Raw genomic sequence first — 26,576 nt, forward strand, 5'->3', positions numbered from 1 at the left:
AATGGTAGAGCAACAAATTGAAAATGCTCGCCTAGAAAAGCAAACCTCAGAAACTGTAAATGTTCCCAGTGAATAGGAACATGAAGGTAAGCATCCTTTAAATCTATTGTTCACATAAACTGAACTTCCCAGGAAAAGAAAAGAATGTATCAGGTAATCATAAATTTTGTTTTCTTTCCAATGGCATAGAGAGTCCACAAATTAATTCTAATTACTAGTGGGAACCAATACCCGAGCTAGAGGACACAAAATGGAAAGGGAGGGAGAAACAAGACAGGCACACCTAAACTGAGGGCACCACCGCTTGAAGAACCTTTCTCCCAAGGGAAGCTTCAGTTAAGGCAAAAACATTGAATTTGTAAAATTTAGAAAATGTATGTAAGGAGGACCAAGTGGCCGCATTGCAAATTTGCTCCACAGGAAGTGTTTTTAAAGGCCCAGGAAGAAGGATCAGCCTTAGTTGAATGAGCCGTAATCCTCTCAGGAGGTTGTTGTTCAGCTGTCTCATAGGCCAACCGAATGATACTCGACGAAAAGGAAAGAGTAGATGACGTAGCATTTTGACCCTTACGTTTGCAAGCAAATACTACAAAAAGGGAAGAACATTGATGAAAATTCTTAGTAGCCTGGAGATGGAATTTTAGTGCACGAACCACATCCAGGTTGTGTAACAGACGTTACTTCTGAGAAGATGGATTAGGACACAAAGAAGGAACAACAATTTCCTGATTAATATTGTGGTCCGAAACAACTTTAGGAAGAAATCCAAATTTGGTACGAAGGACAGCCTTATCTGCATGGAAAATAAGATAAGGGGAAATCACACTGTAGAGCCGAAAGTTCTGAGACTCTACGAGCAGAAGAAATATCTAGCAAAAACAAAAAACTTTCCAAGACAATTTAATATCAACAGAATGCATAGGCTCAAACGGAGCCTGCTGAAAAAACCTGAAGAACAAGATTAAGGCTCCAAAGTGGAGGAACAGGTTTGAACACAGGCCTGATTCTGACCAGGGCCTGAACATCTGGTAAGTCGACCAAACACTTATGTAATAGTACAGAAAAGACAGAAATCTGACCCTGCAGAGAACTGACTGACAAACCCTTCTCCAGACCCTCTTGGAGAAAAGACAAAATACGGAGATTTCGCACTTTACGCCAAGGAAAACACAGAGATTCGCACCAGTAAAGGTAAGTGTCCCAAACCTTATGGTAAATGTTGCGAGTAACCAGCTTACGAGCCTGAATAAAGGTGTCAATAACTTTTTCAGAAAAACCTTGTCTAGACAAGACTAGGCGTTCAATCTCCATGCAGTCAGCTTCAGAGAATCTAGATTTGGTGGGAGGAGACGACATGTTCACCAGGTACGCAAACCAAATTCTGCGAGGCCAAGCTGGAGCAATTAGAATCACTAAGTCCTGCTACTGTTTGATACAAGCTATCACTCGAAGTAGGGCAAACGGAGGAAACAAGAAAATCAGACCGAAATCCCATGGGACCGCTAAAGCGTCCACCAGAACTGCGTGAGGATCCCTTGATCTGGATCCGTATCTGGGAAGCTAGGTGTTTAGACGAGGCACCATCAGGTCCAACTCCGGAACCCCCACTAGAGGGTTATCATTGAGAATACCTCCGGATGAAGAGCCCACTCCCCTGGGTGAAAAGTATGTCTGCTCAGGTAATCTGCTTCCCAGTTGTCCACACCCGGGATGTGAATGGCAGAAATGTGGCAGTTGTGAGACTCCGCCCACCGAAGGATGCGAGACACCTCCTTCGCTAAGGAACTCCTTGTTCTTTCCTGATGGTTGATATAAGCCACTGATGTGATGTTGTCCGATTGGAATCTGATAAACCGGACCGAACTCAGTTGAGGCCAAGCTATCAAAGCATTTCAAATTGCTCTTAATTCTAAGATATTTATTGGAAGGACAGACTCCTCCTAAATCCAGATTCCCTGAGCTCTGAAGGGACCCCAAACTGCTCCCCAGCTGGAAAGGCTGGCATCCATAGTCACAATCTTCCAGGATGGTCTCAAGAAGCATGTGACAGTCTCTTGTCAGGTTGTCTAGGACTATCCTCAGAGAGGTCAGAGTGGTCTCTGTTCCATTGAATGAGCTTACATAACTGTAGAGGTCTCAGATGGAAACGAGCAAAAGGAATACTGTCTATGGAGGCCACCATGAGACCAATTACTTCCATACACTGAGCCACTGAGGGTCGGACAGATGAATGAAGAGAAAGGCAGGTGGAAAGAAGTTTGGACTTTCTCACTTTTGTTAAGAAAATATTCATCAAGCTCGAGTCTATGAACGTCCCCAAAAAACAGACCTTGGTATTAGGCACCAAGGAACTCTTGTCCAGATTCACCATCCATCCGTGAGAGCGGAGAATCAACAGAGAATCTGTATGGGATTTTGCTAAATGAAAAGATGGCACCAAGATATCGTCCAGGTATGGCATCACCGCAATTCATTGAGATCTGGCCACTGCCAAAAGAGCCCCTAGAAAAGTGTTTCCTAAACCCAGTCCTCAGGACCCTTACTAAGGCCAGATATTAATTATATCTTAACTAGAGCACAGGTGAAACAATCAGCTCACCCATCAGCTGCTTATTTCACCTGTGCTCTAGTTAAGATATAATGAATATTTGGCCTGAGTAAGGGTCCTGAGGACTGGGTTTGAGAAACACTGCCCTAGAACCTTCGTAAAGATTTGGACAGCTATGGCTAGGCCGAAAGGAAAGGCTACAAATTGGAAGTGTTTGTCCAGGAAGGCAAACCGTAGGATTTGAAAATTATCCTTATAGATAGGGGGACATGAAGGTAAGCATCCTTCAGGTCGCTGGTGGTCATGAACTTACCCTACTGAACTAAAGGGAGAATAGAACGAATAGTCTCCATTTTTAAGGACGAAACCATGAGAAATTTGTTTAAGCTCTTTTGGTCTATAATACGTCGAAAAGTTGCCTCTTTCTTGGGAACTACGAATAGGTTGGAATAGAAGCCTCAACCCTGTTCTGCCAGAAGAACAGGAACGATCACTCCTAGAGAACAGAGAACCCTGATCCAGCTTAAGAATGCCTCTTTTCTCCTGGTTTGCTAATAATCTTGACAGGAGAAATCTGCCTCTCGGAGGACAAGATTTGAAACATATCCTGTATCCCTGAGACCACTTCCACCGCCCAAGGATCTGGAACATTGCAAACCCAAGCTTCTTGAAAATGAGAAAGTCTGCCCCCTATTTGATCCATTCTTGGATCAGGGCGAACCCTTCATGCTGATTTGTTCTCAGAGGAAGGTTTCTTGGATTGCATGCACTTATTCCAAGGTTGACTGGATCTCCAGGGTGGCTTGGACTGATTAGGTTGGGAAGAAGAAGATTTATGTACCTTAAAGTTGCAAAAGTAACGGAAATTAGAAGTCAGGAGACCCTTAGGTCTAATCTTTTTATCCTGAGGCAGAAAGGCTCCCTTTCCACCCGTGACAGTGGAGATGATTTCAGCCAGGCCAGGACCAACCAAGTTCACTTAAAAGGAAGAGACAGAAGTCTCGATTTGGAAACCATGTCTGCCGACCAAGATTTGAACCACAAGGATCTGCGAGACTGAGTGCAAAGACTTTTAGTCTTGCCATTCTGACACACTACCTGCATACTGGCATCAAATATTAAGGTATTAGCCAGTTTTAAAACCTTGATCCAGTCCTGAATCTCCTCCACTGTAGTCTCCTCCAGAATTAGCTCAGATAAGGAGTCATACCAATATGAGGCCATGCCTGCGACCGCTGCCATACTAGCCACTGGTTGCCATAGCAGGCCTTGGTGAAGAAATCTCTTACATAAGTACCCCTCTAGCTTTCTTTCCATAGGGTCTTAGAAAGAGGTACTATCCTCTAGAGGAATCAAAGTTATTTTAGCTAAGGTGGAAATAGTGCCACCCACCTTCGGAACAGTATGCCAAAGTTCCCACACAGAATCTGCAACAGGAAACATTTTCTTGAAAACAGGAGAAGGAGTAAAGGGAACACCCAGCATCTACCATGCCTGAGAAATAATGTCCGACATATGATCTGGAACAGGAAAAATCTCCACCGATCTAGGTTTGACGTCAAAAACTCTATTCAGTTTATTGATCTTAGGAATCTCAGCGATTGAAGTTTACGAATCCTCCAGAGTAGCCAAAACCACCATAAGAAGTAAACGGAGCTGTTCCGGTACTAACCAAAGTAGTCTCAGATTCGGAGATCTCACCTTCAGATGCTGCTGAAGAGTGGTCATCCTCATAATTGAAACAGACTGACCAAGGCAGCTTTGGTGTTGGAAGATATCCCTGTCTTAGAGAAAATATTCTTAGATTTTTTTTCTAAGAAAGACTCCAATTTGTGGTCCATGGGATCTCTGAATAAAGTGCTATCCTCCATAGGGATAGTTGTGCGTTTGGCAAGGGTGGAAATAGCTCCATCAACCTTAGGAATAGTTTCCCACATTCTGTTCTGGAATGGGGTACTTTTTTCCAAAATCTGGCAGAATGAGCAGAAGGCAAGGCTTATTTTTTCCATTCCATGGCTATATAATCAGAGAACCTAAAATATCTGTGGAATTTATGGTAGAACTTTAACAACAACATTTAACTGATTTACATGTTTGTTTTCTGCAGGTTTTTAAAACCTCATGTAATAAATTACAGATATGCTTCACTTTAAATATGAAAGTATTATCATATGCAGAATAAGGATAATGGTTCTGTTAATCAGATGACACTTCCTTATCTGAATTAGATGACTTAGCATCCTCAGAGTCAGAGCTCTGCAGGAAAGCAGGAGTTAGGGGTTGAGAGTGAATTTTGCAGTTACCTCAGGATAGCCACCAAATAATCTGTTACCACTTTGTACATACTATTTTTAATTCAGGGGAAAAGTCTTTATTATTCCCCTGAGTGAAAAATACAGCATGCAAAATATGAGGTAAACAACTCTCACAGATTTGATTGAACTGGCATACTGGAACAGACTTTCAAAATACACATACAAATGTAGAAAGAGGATCATTAGCTGACTCCTCTAAAGTGTGAATACTGACATCAGTGGGGACAGAGTCATTTTGTTCCATTTTAATGTATGAGACAGTATATGACACCAGATAGATATATACAAGACAGAAAATAGGTAGAGAGCACTCTACACTATGCCTAGTAACCCCTCGGACACCTGTAATATCACAGGTTCATACACTACAGCCCACTATAGACTGGGTTTGACCCTAGTGACCTCCTGGCAGCTCTTGTATGAGAACTCAACCCCTCCTATGATAGGATAGCTAAGTACTAACAGCAAAGTACTAGCCCAAAACTCCTGAGCTGCTTTTGTTTCCTGGACTAGCTCCGTAAAGAAAATATAAGCCTGGGAAGCTTAGGGGGCGGAGCTACTGCCCGGTGAAAAGTCGGTGCCTCAGAGAAAAGTCTTTAGTATAATAATAAAGTTAAAAAATGTGCCCACGGCATAAATTATACATTTTCCTAATAAATTAATACTCCCGTGCCCCACCAGAGTGACCCCTATTAATCCGCTAACTGAACTGAGAAGCTAGCAGTTTTCTTAAAAGGCCAGGCACCTACTTTCCATAAAGTAAATTAAATGGTTCCCCAGATCTGCCAAAGGGCTGCAAAAGGCATCAGTCTTACCTGGATGTGTCCCTGATAAGAATAGGGCCGGTAGGGACCTAAAAAAATAAAAAAAAAACATAATTTATGTAAGAACTTACCTGATAAATTCATTTATTTCATATTGGCAAGAGTACATTAGCTAGTGACATATGGGATATACAATCATACCAGGAGGGGTAAAGTTTACCAAACCTCAAAATGCCTATAAATACACCCCTCACCACACCCACAATTCAGTTTAACGAATAGCCAAGCAGTGGGGTGATAAAGAAAGGAGTAGAAAGCATCAACAAAGGAAATTTGGAAATAATTGTGCTTTATACAAAAAATCATAACCACCATAAAAAGGGTGGGCCTCATGGACTCTTGCCAATATGAAAGAAATTAATTTATCAGGTAAATTCTTACATAAATTAGGTTTTCTTTCATGTAATTGGCAAGAGTCCATGAGCTAGTGACATATGGGATATCAATACCCAAGATGTGGAGTCTTCCACTCAAAAGTCACTAGAGAGGGTGGGAATAAAAATAAAAACAGCCATTATGGCTGAAAAAATTAATCCACAACCCAAAAAAAGTTTATTTTCATTTTTGAAAGAAAAAAACTTAAATCAAAAAGCAGAAGAATCAAACTGAAACAGCTGCCTGAAGAACTTTTCTACCAAAAACTGCTTCCGAAGAAGCAAATACATCAAAACGGTAGAATTTAGTAAATGTATGCAAAGAGGACCAAGTCGCCGCTTTGCAAATCTGATCAACTGAAGCTTCATTCTTAAAAGCCCACAAAGTGGAGACTGATCTAGTAGAATGAGCTGTAATTCTTTGAGGCGGGGCCTGACCCGACTCCAAATAAGCTTGATGAATCAAAAGTTTCAACCAAAAAGCCAAGGAAATAGCAGAAGCCTTCTGACCTTTCCTAGGACCAGAAAATAAAACAAATAGACTGGAAGTCTTCCTGAAATCTTTAGTAGCTTCCACATAATATTTCAAAGCTCTCACCACATCCAAAGAATGTAAGGATCTCTCCAAAGAATTCTTAGGATTAGGACACAAGGAAGGGACAACAATTTCTCTACTAATGTTAGAATTCACAACCTTAGGTAAAAATTGAAACGAAGTCCGTAAAACTGCCTTATCCTGATGAAAAATCAGAAAAGGAGACTCACAAGAAAGAGCAGATAGCTCAGAAAATCTTCTAGCAAAAGAGATGGCCAAAAGGAACAACATTTTCCAGGAAAGTAGTTTAATGTCCAAATAATGCATAGGATCAAATGGAAGAGCCTGTAAAGCCTTCAGAACCAAATTAAGACTCCAAGGAGGAGAAATTGATTTAATGACAGGCTTAATACGAACTAAAGCCTGTACAAAACAGTGAATATCAGGAAGTATAGCAATATTTCTGTGAAATAAAACAGAAAGAGCGGAGATTTGTCCTTTCAAGGAACTTGCAGACAAACCCTTATCCAAACCATCCTGAAGGAACTGTAAAATTCTAGGAATTCTAAAAGAATGCCAGGAGACTTTATGAGAAGTTATCCAAACTCTATAATAAATCTTCTAGAGACAGATTTACGAGCTTGTAACATAGTATTAATCACCGAGTCAGAGAAACCTCTATGACTTAGAACTAAGTATTCAATTTCCATACCTTCAAATTTAATGATTTGAGATCCTGATGGAAAAACGGACCTTGAGATAGTAGGTCCGGCCGTAACGGAAGTGGCCAAGGTGGGCAACTGGACATTCGAACCAGATCCGCATACCAAAACCTGTGTGGCCATGCTGGAGCCACCAGCAACACAAGAGACTGTTCCATGATGATTTTGGAGATCACTCTTGGAAGGAGAACTAGAGGCGGGAAGATGTAAGCAGGTTGATAACACCAAGGAAGTGTCAGCGCATCCACTGCTTCCGCCTGAACATCCCTGGACCTGGACAGGTATCTGGGAAGTTTCTTGTTTAGATGAGAGGCCATGAAATCTCTCTCTGGAAGCCCCCACATCTAAACAATCTGAGAAAACACATCTGGATGGAGAGACCACTCCCCTGGATGTAAAGTCTGGCGGCTGAGATAATCCGCCTCCCAATTGTCTACGCCTGGGATATGCACCGCAGAGATTAGACAGAAGCTGGATTCCGCCCAGGCAAGTATCCGAGATACTTCTTTCATAGCTTGGGGACTGTGAGTCCCACCCTGATGATTGACATAAGCCACAGTTGTGATATTGTCTGTCTGAAAACAAATGAACGGTTCTCTCTTAGCAGAGGCCAGAACTGAAGAGCCCTGAGAATTGCACAGAGTTCAAAAATATTTATTGGTAATCTCGCCTCTTGAGATTTCCAAACCCCTTGTGCTGTTAGAGATCCCCAAACAGCTCCCCAACCTGAAAGACTTGCATCTGTTGTGATCACAGTCCAGGTTGGGCGAACAAAATAAGCCCCTTGAACCAAACGATGGTGATCTATCCACCATGTCAGAGAGTGTCGTACATTGGGATTCAAGGATATTAATTGTGATATCTTTGTATAATCCCTGCACCATTGATTCAGCATACAAAGCTGTAGAGGTCTCATGTGAAAACGAGCAAAGGGGATCGCGTCCGATGCTGCAGTCATGAGACCTAAAACTTCCATACACATAGCCACTGAAGGGAATGACTGAGACTGAAGGAGCCGGCATGCTGCGACCAATTTTAAACGTCTCTTGTCTGTTAGAGACAGAGTCATGGACACTGAATCTATCTGGAAGCCTAAAAAGGTGACCCTTGTCTGAGAAATCAAGACACTTTTGGGTAAATTGATCCTCCAACCATGTTTCCGAAGCAACAACACTAGTTGATTTGTGTGAGATTCTGCAGTATGTAAAGACTGAGCTAGTACCAAGATATCGTCCAAATAAGGAAACACCGCAATACCTTGTTCTCTGATTACAGATAGTAGGGCATCCAGAACCTTTGAAAAGATTATTGGAGCTGTTGCTAGGCCAAATGGAAGAGCAACAAATTGGTAATGCTCGTCTAGAAAAGAGAATCTCAGAAACTGAAAGCGTTCTGGATGAATCGGAATATGAAGGTATGCATCCTGCAAGTCTATTGTGCACATATAATGTCCTCGCTGAACAAAAGGCAGAATAGTCCTTATAGTCACCATCTTGAAAGTTGGTACTCTTACATAATGATTCAAAATTTTAGATCCAGAACTTGTCTGAATAAATTTTCTTTCTTTGGTACAATGAATAGGTTTGAATAAAACCCCAAACCTTGTTCCTGAGGAGGAACTGGCATGATTACCCCTGAAGACTCCAGGTCTGAAACACACTTCAGAAAAGCCTGAGTTTTTATTGGATTTACAGGGATGCGTGAGATAAAAAAGAAAAACTTTGAATCCTATTTGATACCCTTGAGAGACAATGCTCTGAATCCAATGATTTTGGACAGATTTTATCCAAAAATCCTTGAAAAACCTTAATCTGCCCCCTACCAGCTGAGCTGGCATGAGGGCCGCACCTTCATGCGGATTTAGGGGCTGACTTTGGTTTCCTAAATGGCTTGGATTTATTCCAATTTGAGGAAGGCTTCCAATTGGAAGCAGAATCCTTGGGGGAAGGATTGAGTTTTTGTTCTTTATTCTGACGAAAAAAACGAAAACGGTTAGAAGCCTTAGATTTACCCTTAGGTTTTTTATCCTGAGGCAAAAAAAACTCCTTTTCCCCCAGTGATAGCTGAAATAGAATCCAACTGAGAACCAAATAAATTATTACCTTGGAAAGAAAGAGATAGTAATCTAGATTTAGATGTCATATCAGCATTCCAAGATTTAAGCCACAAAGCTCTTCTAGCTAAAACAGCTAAAGACATGGATCTAACATCAATTTTGATAATATCAAAAATGGCATCACAAATAAAATGATTAGCATGTTGCAGTAAGCGAACAACGCTAGATATATCAGAATCCAATTTGTGTTGCGCTAAATTTTCCAACCAGAAATTTGATGCAGCCGCACCATCAGCCAAAGAAATAGCAGGTCTGAGAAGATGACCTGAATATAAATAGGCCTTCCTTAGATAAAATTCAAGCTTCCTATCTAAAGGTTTCTTAAAGGAAGTGCTATCTTCCATAGGAATAGTGGTACGTTTAGCAAGAGTAGAAATAGCCCAATCAACTTTGGGGATTTTTTTCCCAAAACTCTATAGATTTTGCTGGTAAAGGATACAATTTTTTAAACCTTGAAGAAGGAATAAAAGAAGTACTTGGCTGGGGGGCGGAGCTAGCCAGCCTACGAGATGGCTGCTTTTTTGTAGAGCTCCTGAGCCCTATCTGTGTGAGGACGATTTTGGCATATGCCAGTTAACTTTCTGAAGCCAAAAAAGTTTAGAGATGTAGATGAAATCAGTTCTGCTACATTTGAAGCCCTATTCTGAATTTTGAAAGTGGCACCCTCTACACTGGACGGTCAGCGTGCTTCCACAGACCTCCTCTAATTACATGACCCACGGAGCTGCGAGAATGTGGCTCTAAAATAAGAGACTAATTCCTCAGAGAGTCTACAAAAGAACCGGATCCCTACAACCCGCACAACTATCTAGATGACCGCATAGAGATCATCAAACAGCTCCGGAGAGGGAAGAGAGCGCCGCAATAGGCCGCAGCCCGAGCTAGAGTTCCTCACGTAACGATCGTGTGGTGAGGAAGCCAGGACTTACTGCTTGGGGAGGAGGTCTCCGATCTGATGAGAGGTTAGTCTGTTTAAATTGCGACCGCATGTGCCTCCAACTCGCAAGCAGTCTTTTTAACCGCAGCTAGAAGATACATAAGCACTGCTTCAGTGCGCCTCCATTTGCAAGAGTCAGCAACATAGTGCTGGTGGCGCGATCTAGGAGCTGATAGCACTACTATTAAGTCCCAGGGGATCAAGCCAGCCACGACATATCATAAATGGAATAATACCATTAGAAAGATAATTTGACAAAACGGAATATACAAGCTATACTTAAAATGGCCTAATGTCTGACCTTTACAAGCATAAATAACGCCAGCTAGGTCCATCACTGTGTTTGGATGTGCTGTGTTATAAACAAGGTTATAATCCATAATCTCTCCTAATAAGCAACAGCACTTTCATCACATAAATGCATTGCTTGTCAGCCTTATAGTGCAGCTGGTTTTGTCCATGCTGATTTTAGCCTCTAAGCAAAGGAAAAATTGCTTAAAGCACTTGAAAGATTTACAAACTGGTACATGAAAGGTTTTAAAACCCTCTAAATCTACTCTAGCAGCAACCACGATTATTGAACAGGGAGGTAGGTGAGAGACACAAATTTAAAAACATAAGGGCATGCTTACCAAGCAACACAGCCACATAAAGTCCTTACTTAACAATTAATCTTTAATCACCTCTCATAAAACCCCAGACTCATTGAAACCCTCACCCCACTCTGGGGTACCTGAAGCAGAGATACAGAGTTCCTATGAGTGCCAAAATGTCATCCAAGAAGATTAATAAAGCTGGAAAACAACACAAGAAACTTAGATCCACCACCTTCAGTAAATAATTTTTTCAAATCCTTGGAGCCCAGAACCCCTGGCAAAGCAGCAGCAGATCAAATAGAGGATGCATCATACCAAAGCACTTCAGATTCTGAGGTGGAACATACCACAGAGACTATAACTATCCCTACTGCACTGTTTGAAACAATTCCATCAAAAAAAGATTTTTCCTCACTGATCTCTCAGGTCAAGCAGTGCATAAGAGAGGAAATAGCAGACATCAAAAAGGAGATTGCGGACATGGGTCACAGAGACCTGGACTTACAACCACCTAGGTGGGAGGAGGAGCAGTCCAGCACAAATGTGGGGTCAAGTCCTCTCAGCACCCTAGCACTGCCCTAGAGGAAGGAATGGATGACCTCTCAAAATAAGAAAGCTAGAAAACAACCACAGACCCCCCATACTGGGGCGACAGGAAAAGGATGAGAGGCCTCGAGCCATTCTGGAAATTATCGAGCCTATTACTGCTTCAAACTCATTTTGTAGTTATTTGACACATGAGGATACCTTGATAAGGTATTGGTACTTGTACCAATCTACTAGCTTCAATAAATTCAATTTCAAACAATTAAAAAAAAAAAAAAAAAAGAGGAGGAGAGAGAACCTCCACTACAGACTGTTACACATATTAGTTAATCATTATAAGATAAAATATTGTTTGATCCAGAGGTTTTGGTATTTAATTAAGTATTTCTTACTAGTTCTCACACAGTTGGGAATAGATTTCCCTATATATTGTAAAATGTTTGATATATATTGTTTGAAAAACCTGTTTTACATCCTTTTTTTCTTCCTTCTTAGCATATTTTCACTCTCTCTTTCTTACCCTGGCAACGTCACTCCACACAAAGAACAGAGCTACATGTGGGAGCCATATGCTTGTTACACAATCTAGATGACACCCTTAAATGAGTAAGTACAACTCTCAAAATATCACAATTTTCACACAAAATACAAAAGGCCTGAATTGTCCTCATAAAAGGAGACTAGCCATATCAGACCTCCGAAAGAGAGGAGGCCTTATTTTAATGCTGCAAGAAACTCATTTTAAATCTAATACAGTCCCAAAATTCTTCTCCACATACTATCCACAGCATTATCATTGCACTAATCCCCACAAAAAGATCAATGGAGTCAGCATTCTGATCCATAGGTCACTACCATTCACTAAAACCCATTTAACCTCAGATAAGGAAGGGAGATTTCTCTGTTTAAAGGGCATACTTTACGGCAAGCCAGTCACCCTGGTAAACCTGTATGCACCTAACAAACACCAGGATGTTTTTATTTCATCAGTCTCTAACTCAATAATAAAAGAAGCTCAGGGATCTCTGATAATAGCCGGAGACTTAAACATTACCTTAAACCCCTCCATTGACTGCACTAACCCTGACACCAGAACCAGACTACCTCACCTAAATAATATATGGCAAAATCTTAAGCTGATGGGGGTACATGATGTATGGAGATTTCTCAACCCAGAAAAGCTAGATTTCACCTTCTTCTCAAACCCCAAGAGAAATTACTCTAGACTAGACTACATCCTATTAGACCACCTTGCCCTCTCACATGTCCAACAATCAAATATAAAACATACCACATGGTCAGACCACTCCTTGGTAACATGCACGATTCACTGGCCGTCTGCCCCACTTAAGCCTTACCAGTGGAGACTGGATGAATCCCTGCTCCTCGATAAAAAACGAACAAAGATCCTTGCTAGACACATAGACTCATACTTCTGCACGAACAAGACCCCAGATGTAAACACCCCCACTATTTGGGAAGCACATAAAAGCACAATTAGGGGAGAATTTATCAAGTTAAAAGCACAAATTACAAAACAAAATAGGGAGGAAACCGAAGCACTAGCCAAAGACATTGCAGAACTAGACTTCTTACATAAATCCCACCCAGAAGACTCCACACTCCGGGCCCAACTCGATGAGAAAAGGAGCAGAATGTGTAAAATCTTGCAAATTAAATCTCAAAGGCAGCTATTATACTTACAACAAAACTTCTATAGAGAAGGGAACAAATCGGGGAAGCTTTTAGCAAAAGCACTAAGACAACAACAACAGAAAACATATGTACACTCAATTAACTCTTCTAAAGGGGGTAGGTTGGAAGATTCCAAGAGCATAGCCGTAGAATTTAAAGAATTCTACCACAAATTGTACAATCTCTTCCCGAATAGAAAACCCAGCCCTCATAGGCAGACATGTCAGCAATATTTAAAAGACTCCCCAGTTCCACAGTTAACTTTAGATCAGTGCAACTCCTTAGAACAGCCAATTCAGACCTCAGAGGTAATGAAGGCAATAAAGCAACTAAAACAGAATAAAGCTCCAGGGCCAGATGGCTTCTCAGGCCTCTACTATAAAACATTTGCTAAGCAGTTAGCCCCTCACCTAACAGAACTTTTTAACTCCATCTCAGACAGCCTTCCCTTTCCAGATTCTATGTTACAAGCTCATATCACAGTATTAGCAAAACCAGGCAAACCACCCAACTCCCCAGCAAATTTCAGACCGATATCCCTCTTAAACGTGGACTTAAAATTATATGCAAAAATACTGGCAACCCGTTTGAATTATATCTTACCCTCAATCATACATCAGGACCAAGTAGGCTTTGTTCCCAATAGGGAAGCAAAGGACAATACGGCCAAAATACTCAACCTTTTAGACCATGTCACGACTAATAAGATCCCGACGATATTTCTTTCTACTGACGCTGAAAAAGCATTCGACAGACTAGACTGGACATACTTACATGAGACGCTAAGACACTTCAACTTCCCCGACTCTTTTATCAAAAAAATCCTGACACTATATTCAAATCCCACTGCCCAAATTAGGGTTAACGGTATCCTATCAGATAGTTTTGAAATAAGGAATGGGTCTAGACAGGGATGCCCTCTTTCTCCTCTCCTGTTTATTTTATCCTTAGAACCTTTGGCAGTTAGAATTAGATTAAATAGACACATCCAAGGAATATCTCTTGACAACCAAACTTACAAACTGGTGATCTTCGCTGATGACTTACTGCTAACACTCACTAATCCCAAAACCTCTCTTAAAAACGCACTTACCGAACTATCACACTTCAGTGCAGTTTCTAACTTTTCAATTAACCTTACCAAATCAGAATATTTACCCTTAAATTTGTCACAACAAATGTTAGAGGATATTAAACAGACCAATGATATCAAAATACAAACTAAATTTCTTAAGTATCTGGGGATATGTATCACTCCTGACAAATCAGAGCTTCGCAAACTTAACTATGGGTCTTTAATTTCGGAGTTTCAAAGACTGGTCTCGACATGGCTCCCCAAGTCTATATCTTGGTTAGGAAGAATACAAGCTGTCAAAATGGTACTTTTACCTAAGGTACTATATATTCTGCAGACAGTCCCAATCCCAGGCATTCTAAGAGAGCTAGATACTTTGTAGAGAATCATAAACGACTATATCTGGCATAGACGCCCACCTCGTATTAATAAAAATACAATATATAAATTGCCCAAAGATGGAGGTCTGGGAGTACCACACCTCCGCTCATATAAGCTAGAAATATCATTACAAAGAATAGCAGACTGGTGTAGAGCTGACGGATCAAATTCCAAATGCTGGATTCAAATAGAGTCAGCTATGGCTACTACCACAAACTTATGTGGAGCATGCTGGAATCCCTCCTCATATAATAAACAGACTATCTCGGCTTCTTTTATTTCTAACGAAACTTGGCTAGACTGGAAACAGTTTTGCAAAATCTCCCAATGCCACACACCCAATTTTTCCCCCCTCACCACCCTACTCCATAATAAAGACTTTCCACCAGGCCTTCACACGAAGAGTGGGAACCCTCTAAGATTACAAGATCTCTTACCCATTTACCTCATGATGGACGGAAATAAAATTAAAAATGCTCGAAAACTATCCGAACTAAACCATAACTTTTTTACATCATGGTTCAGGATACATCAGGCCAAACACTTTATCTCGACACACAGAAATAAGGCAAATCTTTCAAGGCCACTTACAACCTTTGAACAGCTATGCATCTCACCAACTCCTGTTTCCAGAACTATCTCTATCTTATATAAATTAATATTAGACAATAATTTTCCTCAGTTACTATCTTACACACAGAAATGGGACATGGAGACTGGTAGCATCACTACACCACAAACTTGGAAAGTGAGGTTCAATCACCTGTCACACTCAAGCCACTCATCGCAGGCAAAAGAAACAAATATAAAAATGATGATGAGATGGTACCTCACCCCGGCAAAAATAAAATACATATATAAAAAGTCTACGGGATTATGCTGGAGGGGATGCCAGCTAGAAGGTCATTTATCGCATATATGGTGGGAATGCGAATTTATTACACCCTTCTGGTCCAGTATTTTCACAAACATCAACAAAACTTTAGGAACCCAGCTTTCCCCAACACCTGACCTAATACTACTCAGCCATCCTGCAGACATCTCATGTAAAATACGTAAACATCTATACCAATCATGTTGAATACAGCCAACCAGTTAATATTGAGATTCTGGAAGAAAGCACAAATTCCCTCCACAAGTGAATGGGTTGAATTAGTTAATAAAAACCTTATGCTAGAGAGGTTCCACTATCTAAAAATAGGGCAATTATCCCTTTTCCATGACATTCAGTTCTTATGGGACACCTTCCTTCAGGGTAATACTCGAACCTGACGTTTAGTATCAAATTGCGTGAATCATGGCTACATGAACAATTACTTTTCCTCTTGAGACATATTAGAAGAACAAACAACCGCACTATACACAAACCGAAAGGAGTCCGTTGCCTACTTTCCTTACTTTTCCCCTCTTTTCTTTTTTTTTTTTTTTTCTTTCTAAATTTTCCCCCTTCTTTATCCTACTCAGTTTTCTATATATAGGCATAATTACATGTTTTAGCCATTTTTACACGGGCATAAGGTATGCTTCCTATCAACAAAGGATAATACTGTAATTAAAACATCTGTAATTATTTACGATATAGTTAAGTATGGACACCTTCATAACATGACAATACAGTAGTCACTTTCATTGGACTATTATTATTACACAATTAGTGTATACAAAGACTACCTTTCACAAGCTAATATGAAAAGAATACTCCACAGAAGTGTGTCTTGTTTTTTCTTAGATATATGGAAAACAGTACTGAGTATTGTCAATATGCCACGCTATAACATTATGATCTAAGGACATTATGCCTCATGACCAATTGTTATTTGTTGTTTATTCTGTTTTTATGTAACATTTGACTGTTATACTCTCTTTGTTCAATTCAATAAAAAGAATATATATATAAAAAAAAAAAAAAAAAAAAGAAGTACTTGGCTTATTCCATTCCCTAGAAATCATATCAGAAATAGCCTCAGGAATGGGAAAAACCCCTGGGGAAACCACAGGAGGTTTAAAAACAGCATTTAAATGTTTATTAGACTGAACGTCAATAGGACTGGTTACCTCAATATCCAAAGTAATTAACACTTCTTTTAATAAAGAACGCATATACTCTATTTTAAAAAAATAAGTAGATTTGTCAGTGTCAATGTCTGAGGAAGGATCTTCTGTTTCAGATAGATCCTCATCAGAAGAGGATGAATTATTATGTTGTTGGTCATTTGAAATTTCATCAGCTAAATGAGAAGTTTTAAAAGACCTTTTACGTTTATTAGAAGGTGGAAATGCAGACAAAGCCTTCATAATAGAATCAAAAACAAATTCTTTAAAATTTACAGGTATATCATGCACATTAAAAGTTGAAGGAACTGCAACTGGCAATGTACTATTACTGATGGAAACACTATCTGCATTTAAAAGTTTATCATGACAACTATTACAAATGACATTCGGTGGAATAATTTCTACAATTTTACAACAAATGCACTTAGCTTTGGTAGAACCGATGTCAGGCAGCAATGTTCCAGCAGAAAATTCTGAGGCAGGATCAGATTGGGACATCTTGCACAATGTAAGAGAAAAAACAACATATAAAGCAAAATTATCTATTTCCTTATATGACAGTTTCAGGAATGGGAAAAAATGCAATAGCATAGGCCTCTGAAAGCAAAAAGCAAGAGGCAAACAAACAAGGGGTATTGAAATAATGAAAAAAATTTGGCCGCAAGTATGATGCACAATGTAACGTAAAGTCTTTTTTGGCGCCAAAAATGACCGGAAATGACACACTTGCGTCACTAATGACGCCGCCGTGTGAAAGGTCTCGGCGTCACATATGACGCCAGAAATGACGAAGTTGCGTCATAAACTTACTTTTTCGCGCCAAAAATTTTTTCGCGCCAAGAATGACGCAATAAAGTTTAGCATTTGACGCACCCGCGGGCCTAATACCTGCAATTACAAGAAGTAGTCAATTGAAAAAAGACTAAACCCCAGGTAAGAAATAAATTTCTTAAAAATGTTTACATTCCCAAATATGAAACTGACAGTCTGCAGAAGGAAATACATTAACCTGACTCATGGCAAATATAAGTACAATACATATATTTAGAACTTTATATAAATGCATAAAGTGCCAAACCATAGCTGAGAGTGTCTTAAGTAATGAAAACATACTTACCAAAAGACACCCATCCACATATAGCAGATAGCCAAACCAGTACTAAAAACATAATTTATGCTTACCTGATAAATTCCTTTCTTCTGTAGTGTGATCAGTCCACGGGTCATCATTACTTCTGGGATATTACTCCTCCCCAACAGGAAGTGCAAGAGGATTCACCCAGCAGAGCTGCATATAGCTCCTCCCCTCTACGTCACTCCCAGTCATTCGACCAAGGACCAACGAGAAAGGAAAAGCCAAGGGTGAAGTGGTGACTGGAGTATAAATTAAAAAATATTTACCTGCCTTAAAAACAGGGCGGGCCGTGGACTGATCACACTACAGAAGAAAGGAATTTATCAGGTAAGCATAAATTATGTTTTCTTCTGTTAAGTGTGATCAGTCCACGGGTCATCATTACTTCTGGGATACCAATACCAAAGCAAAAGTACACGGATGACGGGAGGGATAGGCAGGCTCTTTATACAGAAGGAACCACTGCCTGAAGAACCTTTCTCCCAAAAATAGCCTCCGATGAAGCAAAAGTGTCAAATTTGTAAAATTTGGAAAAAGTATGAAGCGAAGACCAAGTTGCAGCCTTGCAAATCTGTTCAACAGAGGCCTCATTCTTGAAGGCCCAAGTGGAAGCCACAGCTCTAGTAGAATGAGCTGTAATTCTTTCAGGAGGCTGCTGTCCAGCAGTCTCATAAGCTAAACGAATTATGCTACGAAGCCAAAAAGAAAGAGAGGTAGCGGAAGCTTTTTGACCTCTCCTCTGCCCAGAGTAAATGACAAACAGAGAAGACGTTTGTCGAAATTCCTTAGTTGCCTGTAAGTAAAATTTTAGAGCACGGACTACATCCAGGTAGTGCAGTAGACGTTCCTTCTTTGAAGAAGGATTTGGGCATAAAGAAGGAACAACAATCTCTTGATTGATATTCCTGTTAGTAACTACCTTAGGTAAGAACCCAGGTTTAGTACGCAGGACTACCTTATCCGAATGAAAAATCAAATAAGGAGAATCACAATGTAAGGCTGATAATTCAGAGACTCTTCGAGCCGAGGAAATAGCCATTAAAAATAGAACTTTCCAAGATAACAACTTTATATCAATGGAATGAAGGGGTTCAAACGGAACGCCCTGAAAAACATTAAGAACAAGGTTTAAACTCCATGGTGGAGCAACAGTTTTAAACACAGGCTTAATCCTGGTCAAAGCCTGACAAAAAGCCTGGACGTCAGGAACTTCTGACAGACGTTTGTGTAACAGAATGGACAGAGCTGAGATCTGTCCCTTTAATGAACTAGCAGATAAACCCTTTCCTAAACCTTCTTGTAGAAAAGACAATATCCTAGGAATCCTAACCTTACTCCAAGAGTAACCTTTGGATTCACACCAATATAGGTATTTACGCCATATCTTAAGGTAAATCTTTCTGGTAACAGGTTTCCTAGCCTGTATTAAGGTATCAATAACTGACTCAGAAAACCCACGTCTTGATAAAATCAAGCGTTCAATTTCCAAGCAGTCAGCTTCAGAGAAGTTAGATTTTGATGTTTGAAGGGACCCTGTATCAGAAGGTCCTGTTTCAGAGGTAGAGACCAAGGTGGACAGGATGACATGTCCACCAGGTCTGCATACCAAGTCCTGCGTGGCCACGCAGGTGCTATTAGAATCACTGATGCTCTCTCTTGTTTGATTCTGGCAATCAATCGCGGAAGCAACGGGAAGGGTGGAAACACGTAAGCCATCCTGAAGTCCCAAGGTGCTGTCAGAGCATCTATCAGGACTGCTCCTGGATCCCTGGATCTGGACCCGTAACGAGGAAGCTTGGCGTTCTGTCGAGACGCCATGAGATCTATCTCTGGTTTGCCCCAACGTCGAAGTATTTGGGCAAAGACCTCCGGATGAAGTTCCCACTCCCCCGGATGAAAAGTCTGACGACTTAAGAAATCCGCCTCCCAGTTCTTCACTCCCGGGATGTGGATTGCTGACAGGTGGCAAGAGTGAGACTCTGCCCAGAGAATTATCTTTGATACTTCCATCATAGCTAGGGAGCTTCTTGTCCCTCCCTGATGGTTGATGTAAGCTACAGTCGTGATGTTGTCCGACTGAAACCTGATGAACCCCCGAGTTGTCAACTGGGGCCAAGCCAGGAGGGCATTGAGAACTGCTCTCAATTCCAGAATGTTTATTGGCAGGAGAATCTCCTCCTGACTCCATTGTCCCTGAGCCTTCAGAGAATTCCAGACGGCACCCCAACCTAGAAGGCTGGCGTCTGTTGTTACAATTGTCCAGTCTGGTCTGCTGAATGGCATCCCCCTGGACAGATGTGGCCGAGAAAGCCACCATAGAAGAGAATTTCTGGTCTCTTGATCCAGATTCAGAGAAGGGGATAAGTCTGAGTAATCCCCATTCCACTGACTTAGCATGCACAGTTGCAGTGGTCTGAGGTGTAAGCGTGCAAAGGGTACTATGTCCATTGCCGCTACCATTAAGCCGATTACCTCCATGCATTGAGCCACTGACGGGTGTTGAATGGAATGAAGGGTGCGGCAAGCACTTTGAAGTCTTGTTAGCCTGTCCTCTGTCAGGTAAATCTTCATTTCTACAGAATCTATAAGAGTCCCCAGGAAGGGAACTCTTGTGAGTGGAACGAGTGAACTTTTCTTTTCGTTCACCTTCCATCCATGTGAACTTAGAAATGCCAGCACTAACTCTGTATGAGACTTGGCAGTTTGAAAGCTTGAAGCTTGTATCAGAATGTCGTCTAGGTATGGAGCTACCGAGATTCCCCGCGGTCTTAGTACCGCCAGAAGAGCACCCAGAACCTTTGTGAAGATTCTTGGAGCTGTAGCCAATCCGAATGGAAGAGCCACAAACTGGTAATGCCCGTCTAGGAAGGCAAACCTTAGGTACCGATAATGATCTTTGTGAATCGGTATGTGAAGGTAAGTATCTTTTAAATCTACAGTGGTCATGTACTGACCCTCTTGGATCATAGGTAAAATTGTCCGAATAGTCTCCATCTTGAACGATGGAACTCTTAGGAATTTGTTTAGGATCTTTAAGTCCAGGATTGGTCTGAAAGTTCCCTCTTTTTTGGGAACCACAAACAGATTTGAGTAAAACCCCTGTCCCTGTTCCGATCGTGGAACTGGATGGATTACTCCCATTAACAAGAGCTCTTGTACGCAGCGTAGAAACGCCTCTTTCTTTGTCTGGATTGTTGACAATCTTGACAGATGAAATCTCTCTCTTGGAGGAGAGTATTTGAAGTCCAGAAGGTATCCCTGAGATATTATCTCTAGCGCCCAGGGATCCTGAACATCTCTTGCCCAAGCCTGGGCGAAGAGAGAAAGTCTGCCCCCCACTAGATCCGATCCCGGATCGGGGGCCCTCAATTCATGCTGTCTTAGGGGCAGCAGCAGGTTTCCTAGTCTGCTTGCCCTTGTTCCAGGACTGGTTAGGTTTCCAGCCTTGTCTGTAGCGAGCAACAGCTCCTTCCTGTTTTGGTGCAGAGGAAGTTGATGCTGCTCCAGCTTTGAAATTACGAAAGGAACGAAAATTAGACTGTCTAGTCTTGGCTTTGGCTTTGTCCTGAGGCAGGGCATGGCCTTTACCTCCTGTAATGTCAGCGATAATCTCTTTCAACCCGGGCCCGAATAAGGTCTGCCCTTTGAAAGGTATATTAAGCAATTTAGACTTAGAAGTAACATCAGCTGACCAGGATTTTAGCCACAGCGCCCTGCGTGCCTGAATGGCGAATCCTGAATTCTTCGCCGTAAGTTTAGTAAGATGTACTACGGCCTCCGAAATGAATGAATTAGCTAGTTTAAGGACTCTAAGCCTGTCCGTAATGTCGTCCAGAGTAGCTGAACCAATGTTCTCTTCCAGAGACTCAATCCAGAATGCCGCTGCAGCCGTGATCGGCGCAATGCATGCAAGGGGTTGCAATATAAAACCTTGTTGAACAAACATTTTCTTAAGGTAACCCTCTAACTTTTTATCCATTGGATCTGAAAAAGCACAGCTATCCCCCACCGGGATAGTGGTACGCTTAGCTAAGGTATAAACTGCTCCCTCCACCTTAGGGACCGTCTCTTAGGTATAGGAAAAACCTCAGTACTCGTCGGTACCGCAAAATATTTATCCAACCTACACATTTTCTCTGGTATTGCAACTGTGTTACAATCATTCAGAGCCGCTAACACCTCCCCTAGTAATACACGGAGGTTTTCCAGTTTAAATTTAAAATTTGAAATATCTGAATCCAGTCTGTTTGGATCAGAACCGTCACCCACAGAATGAAGTTCTCCGTCCTCATGTTCTGCCACCTGTGACGCAGTGTCTGACATGGCCCTAATATTATCAGCGCACTCTGTTCTCACCCCAGAGTGATCACGCTTACCTCTTAGTTCTGGTAATTTAGCCAAAACCTCAGTCATAACAGTAGCCATATCCTGTAATGTGATTTGTAATGGCCGCCCAGATGTACTCGGCGCTACAATATCACGCACCTCCCTCTGAGCGGGAGATGTAGGTACTGACACGTGAGGCGAGTTAGTCGGCATAACTCTCCCCTCGTTGTTTGGTGAAATTTGTTCAATTTGTACAGATTGACTTTTATTTAAAGTAGCATCAATACAGTTAGTACATAAATTTCTATTGGGCTCCACTTTGGCATTGCAACAAATGACACAGGTATCATCCTCTGAATCAGACATGTTTAACACACTAGCAAATAAACTTGCAACTTGGAAATACAATTCAATTAGAATAATATTAAAACGTACTGTGCCTTTAAGAAGCACAGAAGATCTATGACAGTTGAAAATTAATAAATTGAAACAGTTATAGCCTCAATCCTTGTAAACAACACAACTTTAGCAAAGGTTTAATCCCATTAGCAAAGATAACAAATTCTGAAAGCAGGAAACAAATTACAGAATAAACGTTTTTTATCTCAGTCAAACTATAATTCTCACAGCTCTGCTGAGAGAAATTACCTCCCTCAATATAAGTTTTGAAGACCCCTGAGCTCTGTAGAGATGAACCGGATCATGCAGGGAATACAATGAGTTGCTGACTGAAATATTTGATGCAGTAAAAGCGCCAAAAAAAACGACCCCTCCCCCTCACACACAGCAGTGAGGGAGAACAGAAACTGTCAGAAAAACAGATTAAGCAACTGCCAAGTGGAAAAATAGTGCCCAAACATTTATTCACTCAGTACCTCAGTAAATGAAAACGATTTTACATTCCAGCAAAAACGTTAAACATAATCTCTAGTTATTAAACAGCTTTATGTATTTCTTACAGTGTAATTCTAGTGAAGTACCATTCCCCAGAATACTGAAGTGTAAAGTATACATACATGACATTATATCGGTATGGCAGGATTTTCTCATCAATTCCATTGTCAGAAAATAAAAACTGCTACATACCTCTATGCAGATTCATCTGCCCGCTGTCCCCTGATCTGAAGTTTACCTCTCCTCAGATGGCCGAGAAACAGCAATATGATCTTAACTACTCCGGCTAAAATCATAACAAAAACTCTGGTAGATTCTTCTTCAAACTCTGCCAGAGAGATAATAACACACTCCGGTGCTATTTTAAAATAACAAACTTTTGATTGAAGATATAAAACTAAGTATAATCACCATAGTCCTCTCACACATCCTATCTAGTCGTTGGGTGCAAGAGAATGACTGGGAGTGACGTAGAGGGGAGGAGCTATATGCAGCTCTGCTGGGTGAATCCTCTTGCACTTCCTGTTGGGGAGGAGTAATATCCCAGAAGTAATGATGACCCGTGGACTGATCACACTTAACAGAAGAAACAGTTATTAGTAGAGGTAATGGTAAATTTAGAGTATATCGTCGATCTGAAAAGGGAGGTAGGAGATGAATCTCTACGACCGATAACAGAGAACCTATGAAATAGACCCCTGTTAGGGAAATCATTGTATTCAAATAAGTGATACTCCCTTCACGTCCCTCTGACATTCGCTGTAATCGGGCTTCAACAATGCTGAGAAGCGCATATCAAGAAATCTTAGCACAAACTTACTTCACCACCTCCATAGGAGGCCAAGTTTGTAAAACTGAATTGTGGGTGTGGTGAGGGGTGTATTTATAGGCATTTTGAGGTTTGGGAAACTTTGCCCCTCCTGGTAGGATTGTATATCCCATATGTCACTAGCTCATGGACTCTTGCCAATTACATGAAAGAAAAGGGTGTTATGAGGAGAGCACCTAAGTCCCCTCGCTATGCTGTACCTGTGTCAGAGTACCTACAAATAGCCTTGCGTTATCATACATGTATAAAAAATGAAACGATCTTACCAGAATCTATGCCGTGGAACAGGAACACGGCCCTTCAAGCGTGACAGATAGTAGCCTCGCTTCTCAGACATGGACTACTTAAAAGTCCAAGTCCCATCTTGAAGAGTACTACCTTCCATAAGAGACTACTCCGAATTCTTCTAACACTTATCTGCCAACCTCCTGTGACGAAATATATATACACACATATATACATATATACATACATAAAAACACACATACATATACACACATATACATACACACACACACACTATGAGTGCCCATAATAAGGCTATAGATTACCTAAATGTTAAAAAGTTATAGTTACCAGTAGGCACTCATACCAGCAAACCACCAGTAGACAGCCAAAACAATACTGACACATATCAGCAAGTTATGGAATAGGAGTATATTGTTGTAGATCCACAGAAGGAGGCAAAAGACAAGTCCCTGGGACCAATTATGGAGGGTGTGTGAGAGATTTCCCATGAGATGAAAAAGGAGCAACAAGCCATACCCCAATTTAAGTCCCTCTGACAAGCACTGAACACTGAGGGGAACCCGGGCCTCAACATAAACTGGGAATCCCTCTCTCTGAAGATTAAAATGTACATCTTCATTCTTCAACCACCTCCAGCAGAGGCAAAGACTGGGGTGCATGTAAGGTGGGAGAATTTTATAGAGCTCTTGAGCTTTGGGAATGATTGCCTCCTGCTAGCGGTATGTATAGTGGACTCAGCACCTGTATGAAATAAATATTGTTGCAACAGATGTGGAGAACTTGACTAGGGGATGCAATCTCCAGCAAGGAGAGTAACTAACAAATATCTACTTTCACAGGGAGCATAATCCATTAATATTTGCAATTTTGGGTGACAAAGCTATCATACAAATACTTCAAAACTGCTCACTAAAAGGGCAATAAATTGACGGGTAACTGAAAATAATTTTACATGGTCTGAATAGATTTAAAATGCCAATGAGAAAAAACATTTACATTTAAAATGAGAAACACAAATGGCACGTTATTCTTTCACAAAAACTTTTATAACTCACTGATTTTGATAGAAATTAAATAAACAAAAACATTGAACAATGTACATTAATATACTTTATATAAGGCTTATTAAGGCACGAAACACAGCAAAATAATGTTGTTAGTTCTTTTCTTTTAAGAATACCTTCCGGTTTCTAATAAAGCCTGTATAAATGGCTTCTTTATTTTTTTCTTTCTTCTCAAATTCATCCTTAGAAAGGACAAATTCATGTACATCCTTTGAGTCTAAAGGTTTTGTAATGATCTGTTAAAAAATAAAAATAAGTAAGACTTATACAAGGAAACTGCAGTTATAGAAAGAATTCAATGCAGCTATTAAGGAAAATGTATATGTATGTCTTTTTTATATACATGCAAACAGAGAGCAAGGGTTGACAAATAGAGTGTCAGATTGCCATAGCAACTAGAAATTATCAGCTGGTACTCTGAAAGCTTTATTACCTTACTGATTGTGCTGGTCACAATTCTACCATAAATTTAAACAAAGTTCTGTGCAGGACAAAGCATACTCTCTCACCCTAAGCTCTGTTTTCTTACAGTTAGCAACTTCAAGCTAATCGGTGACCTAAACCTGCATGAGATTAAAGTGCAGATTGGTGGCTGATTCAAGGCAGTATGTAAAAACTATAATTGAACTGAATTATTTGGCAACTGAGACTAAGAAATAGAGTATAGTGTTAAAGTACAGTAATAAATGGGTAGTCCATAGAACCAGGTAAATTATTCAAAGTTAATTTAAACAGGTCATCAATGTCCTTTATATTTTCAAAAAATTAAAAAAACTAGTAAAAATTAGTGACATTTACTATCCTGCTTTATTTTTGTTTTGTCATAAAGGGGAGGGGGAAAGTGCTCCAAAGGGCTTATTGTACTTACTCGAACAGCCTGACCGAGGAAGAAAACTGCCTGCTTGCCACCAACTCCAAAGTAAGAGATATCACTATTCAAACTGCGCGGCACTGGTGGAGGGCGGACATAACCTACATCATCACTATAATAAAAATAATGAAAAAAATAAATAAATAAATATATATATATATATATATGTTTTCAAGCTGCATAGGTTGAAGTTCGTTGGTGGGAGTGCATATACTACACCCCTTGGTTATATATATATATATATATATATATATATATATATATATATATATATATATATATATATATATATATATATATAACATAATTTATGCTTACCTGATAAATTTATTTCTCTGGTAGTGTAGTCAGTCCACGGGTCATCCATTACTTATGGGATTATATCTCTTCCCCAACAGGAAGTTGCAAGAGGATCACCCAAGCAGAGCTGCCATATAGCTCCTCCCCTCACATGTCATATCCAGTCATTCGACCGAAACAAGATGAGAA

The 26,576-nt window shown here is 40.5% G+C and overlaps 1 protein-coding gene across 1 annotated transcript in view; it reads right to left on the reverse strand.

Moving 5' to 3' along the window:
- Positions 1-26,576, reverse strand: part of SMCHD1 (structural maintenance of chromosomes flexible hinge domain containing 1) — a 1,770,687-nt gene that overhangs the window by 1,519,603 nt on the left and 224,508 nt on the right. Inside the window, exons 6-7 of the mRNA XM_053715865.1 lie at positions 26,085-26,199; positions 25,333-25,452 (exon numbers count right to left, since the gene is read on the reverse strand). Coding sequence (XP_053571840.1) covers positions 25,333-25,452; positions 26,085-26,199 — 235 coding nt within the window. The remainder of the gene's footprint in view (positions 1-25,332; positions 25,453-26,084; positions 26,200-26,576) is intronic.

This window comes from Bombina bombina, chromosome 5 (genome assembly GCF_027579735.1).
Source record: "Bombina bombina isolate aBomBom1 chromosome 5, aBomBom1.pri, whole genome shotgun sequence".
Classification (NCBI taxonomy): Eukaryota; Metazoa; Chordata; class Amphibia; order Anura; family Bombinatoridae; genus Bombina; species Bombina bombina.